The following is a 9,395-nucleotide window of genomic DNA, read 5'->3' as shown; positions in this document are numbered from 1 at the left end:
TTCTGCCCCCTTCCCCCCTGCTTTCCCCCCCCTTCCCCTGTTGTTCCCCTGAGTTTTCCCCTCTCTTCCTCCCCCTCTCCCCTTAGAGTTGTGTGTCCCTGTCTGCTTTCGCTGGTGTCTCACTTTTTCCCTACTCGCTGTAGGCTTTGAACAGGTCACGGAACAGGCTGTTAAAACGGACCCCATGCTTTGAGGAAATCTTCTTCCGACCCTTGAAAAAAATGAAAATTGCTTATTGTCACAAGTCGGCTTCAAGTGAAGTTACTGTGAAAAGCCCCTTGGATGGTACATGTCATGATATTCAGGTAAACATCACAGCACATACATACTGATGGACCGATCAACGGACCAATCAACACACACACAACACCACAGCCAATCACAGGCAAGAGCATACACAGTACAAAACAGGGAACACGACACTTCCTGAGCATTCCAGCAGGAGACAGCTCAGGGCACAGAGCTCATAGCAAGCCACTCAGACATCCACCATGTGCTGAGTGCCACTACAAGATAATATTAGGAATAGGTCCACAGATTCTAGGGTTATGATCGAACCTCAGTAACCAGTTTACCACTGTAAATAAATGTTAGCAATAAAACCGAGTTGTACCATTCACAACCGTGTTGGTTCGTCTGTGTACCAGAGTACCCAACACATCATAGTACCAGGACTAACTGTGGGGCCGACGTACGGATCCTCCGGAATCTGCCATCCTGCGCCATGGACACCGTCAGCCACCGCAGCCGCTACAAGTTGCTGGAAACCTCGGCGTTAATTGGAAGCTGTTCAAACAGCGCTTCCAGCTCTTCCTAGCCAACGAAAAGGAGAGCGCTTCGGACACCAGAAAGATCGCCATCCTCCTCTCCACGGCAGGTCAACACGCCATCCATGTCTACAACTCCCTGGTGTTCGCGGAAGGTGAGGACAAGACCAAGTACAAGATGGTCCTTCTCAAACTCGACCAACACTTCAACGTCGAGGTCAACGAGAGTTTCGAGAGGTATCTCTTCCAGTAGCGCCTGCAGGGTAAGGATGAGCCTTTTCAATCCTTCCTTACGCATCTCCGTATCCTCGCGCAGTCCTGCGGTTACGACACCACCTCCGATTCCATGATTCCGGACCAGATCGTTTTTGGGGTCACCTCGGGCACCCTACGCCAGCAGCTCTTAAAAATAAAAGGCCTCACCCTAGCCTCCGCAATCGAAGCCTGTGTCCTGCATGAAAACGCGACTAGCCGTTACTCCCAATTTCAGGCGGCCGAATCGGCGCAGCAGGGGTCCTACGTGGCCGGATCGGCGAGGCAGGCGTTCTACAAGGCCGAATGGGTCCAGGCGATCGAGTTCCTCCCGGCCCACGGCCCGGACGAGGGCGGCCATTTTGCGCGTTTTTCGAGGCCTCCCGCGTTTGTGCGCGCCAAAAACGACGTCGACACAGAGAGACGTGATGCGCAGGTGCGCTCGACGCAAGACCGAACTGCACATGCGCGGTGGCGCAACGAACGCCATGAAGTCACGACGTGCGGCAACTGCGGAGTCGCACATTTAAAGCGGCAGTGTCCTGCAAGAAACCGACAATGCCTCCGCTGTGGCAAGATGGGCCACTACGCTGCCTGCTGTCGAGCAGCTCAACCTGCCAATGTTCCCCAATTCCGACAACCTCGCAGGGACATGCGGACCATTCAGCCTCCTTACTACGAGTCGTGCCCAGACGATATCCAGACCAGTGACACAGACGACCGGGACGCCTTCCGTGTTGCGGTAATTGATGGGAACCGGATGTCTCCAGCCATGACCCGCCAGCCGTTGCAGGTGAACACTGTCAATCCGGGTGATGAATGGTGTGCCAACCTAACGGTCAACCGATCACCGATAACATTCTGTCTGGACACTGGCGCCTCCGCCAACCTCATAGCATGGTCAGCCTTCTACGTCATGAAGGTCAGACCACCAATTTGGCCATCCCGTTGCAAGATGGTCGACTACAATGGGAACGTTATCCCGGCTATGGGCTCCTACCATGCTCCGGTACTACACAGAATGCAACAGCAGCACGTTCGCCAGAAGATAGCATATGACACACGGGCAACTGATCTTCCCGCCCTGGCGCCTGGAGACGACGTCCGCATCCACCTACCAGAAGATGGCTGGTCAGCACCTGCCGAATTTCTCCGGCGCGTGGCTCCCCGCTCGTTCCTGGTTCGCATGCCTGATGGCTCCATTTGTAGGCGCAATCGCCGGGCTCTTCGCCTACTTCCACGCTCGCTACGGGAACTTACACCGACACCGCGCCCTCCTGTTGTTCCTGATATCGACTTTGTGGAGCTTCCTGCCACCACGCCCCTTCCGTTGTTGCCCGTGACCAGGCCCATTCCTCAGCCGGTGGATCCAGATCCACCCTTGAGGCGGTCAACCCAAATTCGTCGCCCACCTACTAGACTGGACGTATGAGCCTGTTTGTATATTGAACTCATGATACCACTGTGTTAATATGTTTCTGTTCTTCCTTGTCGTTACAGGAGTTCGTTTTTGTCGTTCAACATTTCCCCGATCTTTGTTTATGGTACAACCTCGTTGTTATGTCGCACCCGACATCGCCCCTTGTATATAGTTTAGCCCCATGTACATGCTGTAGATACTGCACACATGCATTCAGCTGCACTCAGTACACAGCTCTATTTATAACCACATAGGCACATGTTTTTGTACAAAAGGGGGATGTCATGATATTCAGGTAAACATCATAGCACATACATACTGATGGACAGATCAACGGACCAATCAACACACACACAACACCACAGCCAATCACAAGCAAGAGCATACACAGTACAAAACAGGGAACACGACACTTCCTGATCATTCCAGCAGGAGACGGCTCAGGGCAGAGCTCATAGCAAGCTACTCAGACATCCACCATGTGCTGAGTGCCACTACAAATAGTATTAGGAATAAGTCCACAGATTCTAGGGTTATGATCGAACCTCAGTAAACAGTTTACCACTGTAAATAAATGTTAGCAATAAAACCGAGTTGTACCATTCGCAACCGTGTTGGTTCGTCTGTGTAGCAGAGTACCCAACACATCAGTGTACTCCTTGATCTTTAGCATTTTCTATTTTATTTCAGATTTCAAGCAATCCGCAGTCTTTTGTTTTTTTTTATTTGCAGCATTTCGTTTTCTGCTGACACTTCAGACTTCCAGCAATAATTATTTTGTGTGTGTCAGTGTGTGCTTTCTTTCCAAATATCTATTTGGAAATTTGATGGCTGGCACTTTGAGGTGAATGAGTGAGTGTTTGGTGCTGGAGCCTCCTGTGTGTTTGGGAGATGAATGAGACACGTGGGGTGTTGGCTGTGTGTTCACGTGATGAATTAGCGGATTGCTCAACATCCTCCTCCTAGTCACTGGGCTGTCTCTCTCTCATCAACAAATCTGCTTCCTCGGAGCAAACCCTTTTAACCTCATCCACACCACTACCCCCCCACCCCTCTTAACTTCACCAAAGCATTAAAGGTCCAAAGAGGGGAGGGGGGGGGGGGAGGTAAGTAGGGAGGGTAACAACCTGCTCAAGAGTCAAACCAGAAAAAAAAAGAAGCCTCTTCTTGACAGGAATGGGTAAGTCTTATTATGTCTGGTCATCTTAATCATTAGAAATGGATTTTAATTCTTCATCTTACTTCAGTCGGAGCCGCCGTCCCCTGCCCTAGGTTTGTGTTTTTAAACCTTTATTTTTGGGGACAACGGGGGTAGTCTGGTGTCTTTTTTTAAGGTTTGATTTTTTTTTTGTCCGCCCGCAATTGTTAAAAGTGAAACCAAGATGAACCCAAGTGTCCCCCTCAGTTTGTTACAAAGGCGCAGGCGGGGGGGGGGGGGGGAGGGTGCGACCTAGCCTGCTGGAGCGGAGGGCTTTGTGCGTGATTGACGGCGCCTTCAGCCAATCAGCGCGCCGAGCTGGCATTGTTACTGTTGAGGGCGGCCAATGGGCGCGGGGTGGGCGGGGTTTCCGTCTGTAGCAAGTTGGGTTGCGGTGCAGGCAGTGCTGTGGTTTGTGTCCCTGGGTCTTTTTTGTTGTAATCATTCCACAAAACCTCTCACCCCTTTTGTGAGGAAGAGATTCGACCTGGAAACCAAACCTCGATTTAACACCCTTTTTTTTTTGCCAAAGGACCTGTTCATTTATTTTAAAACGTGCAGTTCCATTTGTAAGCTGTTCGAAATTCCAAGTAATTCGGATCACAGCTGCAAGGTTAACTAATTCTCGACAAATTGTTTAGAATACATTGTACAGGAAGTTCTCCTCCCCCCCCCCCCCCCCCATCTGGGTTCATTTCTTTCCGTAGATCAGTCTTTTTAAAAAAAGGGGAAATTAGCTGCCTTGAATTAGCTTCATTAGAAAGTCGGAGGTTGAGGAGTGACCTGATAAGAGATCTACAAGATTATGGGGCATGGATAGAGTGGTTGGCAGGCACCCTCCCAGGGTGGAGGGGTCAGTCACCAGGGGGCATAGGTTTAAGGTCTGTGGGGCAAAGTTTAGAGGAGATGTAAAGGCAGACTTTTTACGCAGAGGGTGGTGAGTGCCTGGAATGCGTTGCTAGGGGAGGTTGTGGAAGCAGATACATTGGCTTTCAAAACACATGGATAGGATGGGTATAGAGGGATACAGCACAAGGAAGTGCTGAGGGTTTTGGCAGAGGTTGGTACCATGACCGGTATAGGCTTGGAGGGCCGAAGGGCCTGTTCCTGTGCTGTATTCTTTGTTCTTTCTTTGTTGAACTGGAATAGTTTTGAAGTAGTACAAACTGTCATTGTTTTGGTGCTTTTTTAAAAAAAAATAGTAATATTTTAACTTATGTTCCTGATGTCGCAGGTAGGATGTCTTTTGCATTGTAGATTTGTAAAGATTTGCATTTATATAGATCAACAAATGAATTATTTTTGTAGTGTGTAGTCACTGTTGTAATGCAATGTGGCAGCCAGTCAGTGTACGGTAAGCTCCCACAGACAGCAATGTGATAATGACTGGCTATTATTTTTGTAATGTTGATTGAAGAATAAATATTGGCCAGATCACTGTGGAATAGCCCCCCTGCTTGTCTTCAAAATATAGTGACTAGGGGGTACAGGAGGGTTCGATACTGGGACGCCAGCACAATTCACAATATATATTTGTGATTTAGATGAGTGAGCTAAATGTAATATCTCCAAATTTGCAAATGACACAGAACTGGATGGGAGTTTAAGATATGAGGAGGGTGCAGCGATGCTGAGTGTGTGGGCAATTGTAATGTGCAAAGAGACCTGGGAGTCTTCATACACCAGTCGCTGAAAGTAAGCATACAAGTGCAGCAGGCTGTAAAGAGGGCAAATGGCATGATGCCGAGAGGATTCTTGATGCAATTATACAGGGCCTTGGTGAGGCCACATCTGGAATATTGCGTGCAGTTTTGGTCGCCTCTGAGTAAGGATGTTCTTGCTATAGAAGGAGTACAGCAAAGTTTTACCAGGGTGATTAGGGAATGACGGGACTGACGCATGAAGAAAGATTGAGTCAGTTAGGATTGTATTCGCTGGAGTTCAGAGGAATGAGCTCAAAGAAACCTATAAAATTCTAACAGGACTAGATAGAGTAGATGCAGGAAGGATGTTCCAGAACCAGGGGTCACAGTCTGAGGATACGGGGTAGACCATTTTGGACTGAGATGAGAAATATCTTCACCCCAGAGAGTGGTGAGCTTGTGAAATTCGCTACCACAGAAAGTAGTTGAGGCCAAAGCATTGTATGTGCACAAGAAGGAGTTAGATATAGCTCTTGGGATGAAAGGATATTGGGGGGGGGGGGGGGGGGGAAGAGAGTGGGAACAGGCTCTTGAGTTGGATGATCAGCCATGATCATAATGAATGGAGGAGCAGGTTCAAAGGGCCGAATGGTCTCCTATTTTTTATGTTTTACATCAACCTGAGAGGGAAGATGGGGTTTGGTGTCTTGGTTGAATGTCTCTTCTGAAATGCTGACTGTACAGCACTCCGTTAGTTCCTGCACTGGAGTGTCAGCCTAGATACTGGTGATCATGTGTTTGAGTAGGACTTGGAACTATCCATCTTGTACTTCATAGTACACAGTACCAACAACTAACACTTGATTGTGAAGGGTTACTCAGTGTCAAAGAAGTGGCGTTTGGGGAACGTACTGTTGCTGATTTCCTTGTTTGGTTCTGTGGCTTTTGAATAGATTTCTTAACTTTAAATTGCAGAATACACTCATGATTATGAATCCCAAATGTGTGCTAAAGCCTGATGATCTCTTTTTTTGTTTGTTTGTTAAATGAGTGACTTCAATGTTATAGTTTAGGTTGACAGTTAAGCATATTTAAGATTGGCTTAGATGAGGAAGGGCCCATCGGAATATCATGTTCACTATTTCCCATTACAACTTTGAAGTTCAATCAAATCCTCTGTTTAATGTCTTACCTGAAAGTTGGCACATTTGACAATGCAGCCCTCCTTCATTACTGCCCTAGATTGCCTGCCTAGATTATGCATTTAGGTTCTGATTCGGAGGTGAACTCCTAAGCTGAATAAATGTAAGATTCAGCTTCCTCCCTTCACTTCATGACAGCAATTAGGAGTCTGGATTAAAGTTCCAGAGGCCCCTGCCACTCTGTGAAATGACCATTTTTTATGTTTGAGCTGAGCTCTTAGACCCGGAGGGAATGGATGCCGAGCTTGGTCACTAGCTCACCTTCATAGAAACATAAATAATTTACAGCGCAGAGGAGGCCGTTTGGCCCATTGTGGCTGTACCAGCTGAAAAAGGTATGCAGTCCATTCCTGTTTGAGAGCTCTTGGTTCGTAGGCCACAGTCCTTCAAGAACTTTTTAAATGTCTCGTGGCTTTCTGCCCTTCCAGGCAGTGAGTGCCAGACCCCACCAAGACTCTGAAAAGATTCCTACTCAACTCCCCTTCACTCCTTCTGGCGCATACCTTTTGGTATTTGTCCCCCAATTATTGACACCTCTAAGGGAAATAGGGCTTTCCTGCCCACTCTGTCTAGGTCCTTCACAATGTTATGCACCTTAGCCAAATCGTCCCTCAAGCTTCTGTTCAAAAGACTAAAGGTTACAGCCGTTCCCTGTAGCTATAATTCTCCAATCTTGACAACATACTTGTAAATCACCGCCCCCCCCCCCCCCCCCCCCCCCATACCCTCTCTAATGTGATCACCTCCTTCATGTAGTGACCAGAACTGTATGCAGTCCTCTAGCTGTGGCCTAACTAGTGTTTTGTCCAACTCTAGCATATCCATCTTGTGTTCTATGCTGATAAAATCCAGTATCCTGCATGTCGTCTTATTCACCTTGTCTGCTGTCCTGTACCTTCGGGACTCTGTGGACATGTACTCGAAGGGTCCCCTTTGTTTCACTACACTGTTCAGTATCCTATCGTTTGTTGGTATTCTCTTGTCTTGTTTCCCAATCCCAATTATGTTACCTCCATGTAGAAGCCCTTTCCCAACAGCGATTGCGGAACAATGATTGTGAGCATGGGCTGATTTCCCTAATCCTAGCCCAAGAGTGCTCATTGCCTCACAGGCTATTATCACTTCCCTGGAACATTCAGATTCAGTCCAAACCTACAACAAATCTGAAACCTTACATAGATACATAGAATTTACAGTGCAGAAGGAGGCCATTCGGCCCATCGAGTCTGCACTGGCACTTGGAAAGAGCACCCTACTTAAGCTCACACCTCCACCCTCTCCCCGTAACCCTGCAACCCCATCTAATCTAAGGGCAATTTAGCATGGCCAATCCACCTAACCTGCACATCTTTGGACTGTGTGAGGAAACTACGGAGCACCCGGAGGAAACCCACGCAGATACGGGGAGAGCGTGCAGACTCCACATAGATAGTGACCAAGCAGGTATCGAACCTGGGACCCTGGTGCTGTGAAGCCATAGTGCTAACCACTATGCTACCGTGCTGTCCTTAGGCTGCCAACCTTGGGCTGGGTTCTCCTGCCCCGCCCACCGCAAGAACGCCACGGGCGAGACGCGGACAATGGAAAAGTCCATTGACCTCGGGGGGGGGTGGGGGGGGGATTCTCTGGTTGCCGGGTGGGCGGGTGGGCGTGGGCGGAGAATCCCGCCCCTTAAAGAATATGAAAATTATTATATTTCTTGAAATTGTGAGAGCAGTTATAAAGCATTTGGTATCCCACGTTTTAGTAATAGGGGCGTTGAGCACAAGAGTAAGGAAGTTATGTTGAACTTGTACAAAACACTAGTTAGACCTCATCTTGAGTACTGCGTCCAGTTCTGGGCGCCATACTGGAAGAAGGATTTGAAGGCATTGGAGAAAGTACAGAGGAGATTCACAAGAATGATTCCAGCGATAAAGAGCTGAAGCTATGAAGATAGATTGGGGAGGGTCGGTCTATTTTCCTCAGAGAAAAGAAGGCTAAGCGGAGACTTGACAGTGACATTCAAGATTCTGAGTGATATGGACAAGGTAAAAGGTAACTAGTGAAAAACTGTTCCCTCCCAAGAATACAGCCAAGAACTAGAGGGCACAGATTCAAAATAATGGGCAAAAGGAGTAGAAGTAACATGATGAGAAAGAAATTCACCCAGAGGGTGGTTGGAATCTGGAACGAACTTCCGAGAGGGTGGTGGAGGCAGGTTTGATAGACGTATTCAAAAGGGAATCTGAACGCTTTGTTTTATAAAGTTAAAGTGCCCAATTTTTTTTTCCAATTAAGGTTGCAATTTTAATTTGGCCAATCCATCTATTCTGCACATCTTTTGAGATGTGGGGGTGAGGCCCACACAGACATGGTGAGAGTGTGCCTACACAGTCAGGGACCCTGGGCCGGTAGTGAACCAAGGGCTGGGATCAAACCTGGGTCCTCGCCGTCGTGAGGCAGCAGTGCTAACCACTGCACCACCTTCTATGGATCCTTCTATGTTAAAAGAAGGAACATGCAAGGTTATAGGGATAAGGTAGGGAAATGGAACTAGGTAGATTGCTCTTTTAGCAAGGCAGTGAGGACTCAATGGGCTGAATGGCCTCCTTCTGCATTGTAAAGATTCTGATTCTGTGATGCTGCTAGTGCACTTGAGTGTAGCTTGGGGATCCTGTGTAGTTTGCAAACGGAAGGGCCAGTTGTTATTTTACTTGGTCTCCTTGACACCCAGTTTACTTTGGGGTTGCAAGACCCAGGTATTAGGAACTGCTGAAGTTAGCACACCACTTAAGCCTAATGCAAGAGCAGCTACAGATCGTATTTGTTACCTCTTGTCTTATCTCCATTTGACCCACCTTTCAAACGTCAGTAATGGATTTATGTCTGGTTTGCAGCCTCCTTTTGCACAATGCCAGAAATTAAAAACTA

General features: G+C 47.9%; 1 protein-coding gene across 2 annotated transcripts in view; it reads left to right on the top strand.

The window, feature by feature from the left end:
• Window positions 1-3,396: 3,396 nt before the first annotated feature.
• Window positions 3,397-9,395, top strand: part of mpnd (MPN domain containing) — a 73,971-nt gene continuing 67,972 nt past the window's right edge. The window contains exon 1 of one of the 2 annotated variants that reach the window (XM_072482737.1): window positions 3,397-3,619. In XM_072482737.1, coding sequence (XP_072338838.1) covers window positions 3,616-3,619 — 4 coding nt within the window. In that variant the 5' untranslated portion in view covers window positions 3,397-3,615. Of the gene's footprint in view, window positions 3,620-4,109; window positions 4,251-9,395 lie in introns of those variants that run through there. The other variant, XM_072482738.1, reaches the window with a different exon arrangement.

This window comes from Scyliorhinus torazame, chromosome 18, assembly GCF_047496885.1.
Source record: "Scyliorhinus torazame isolate Kashiwa2021f chromosome 18, sScyTor2.1, whole genome shotgun sequence".
NCBI lineage: Eukaryota > Metazoa > Chordata > Chondrichthyes > Carcharhiniformes > Scyliorhinidae > Scyliorhinus > Scyliorhinus torazame.
Note: the sequence above shows the minus strand (reverse complement) of the source record. Positions and strands in the feature narration are given on the sequence as shown.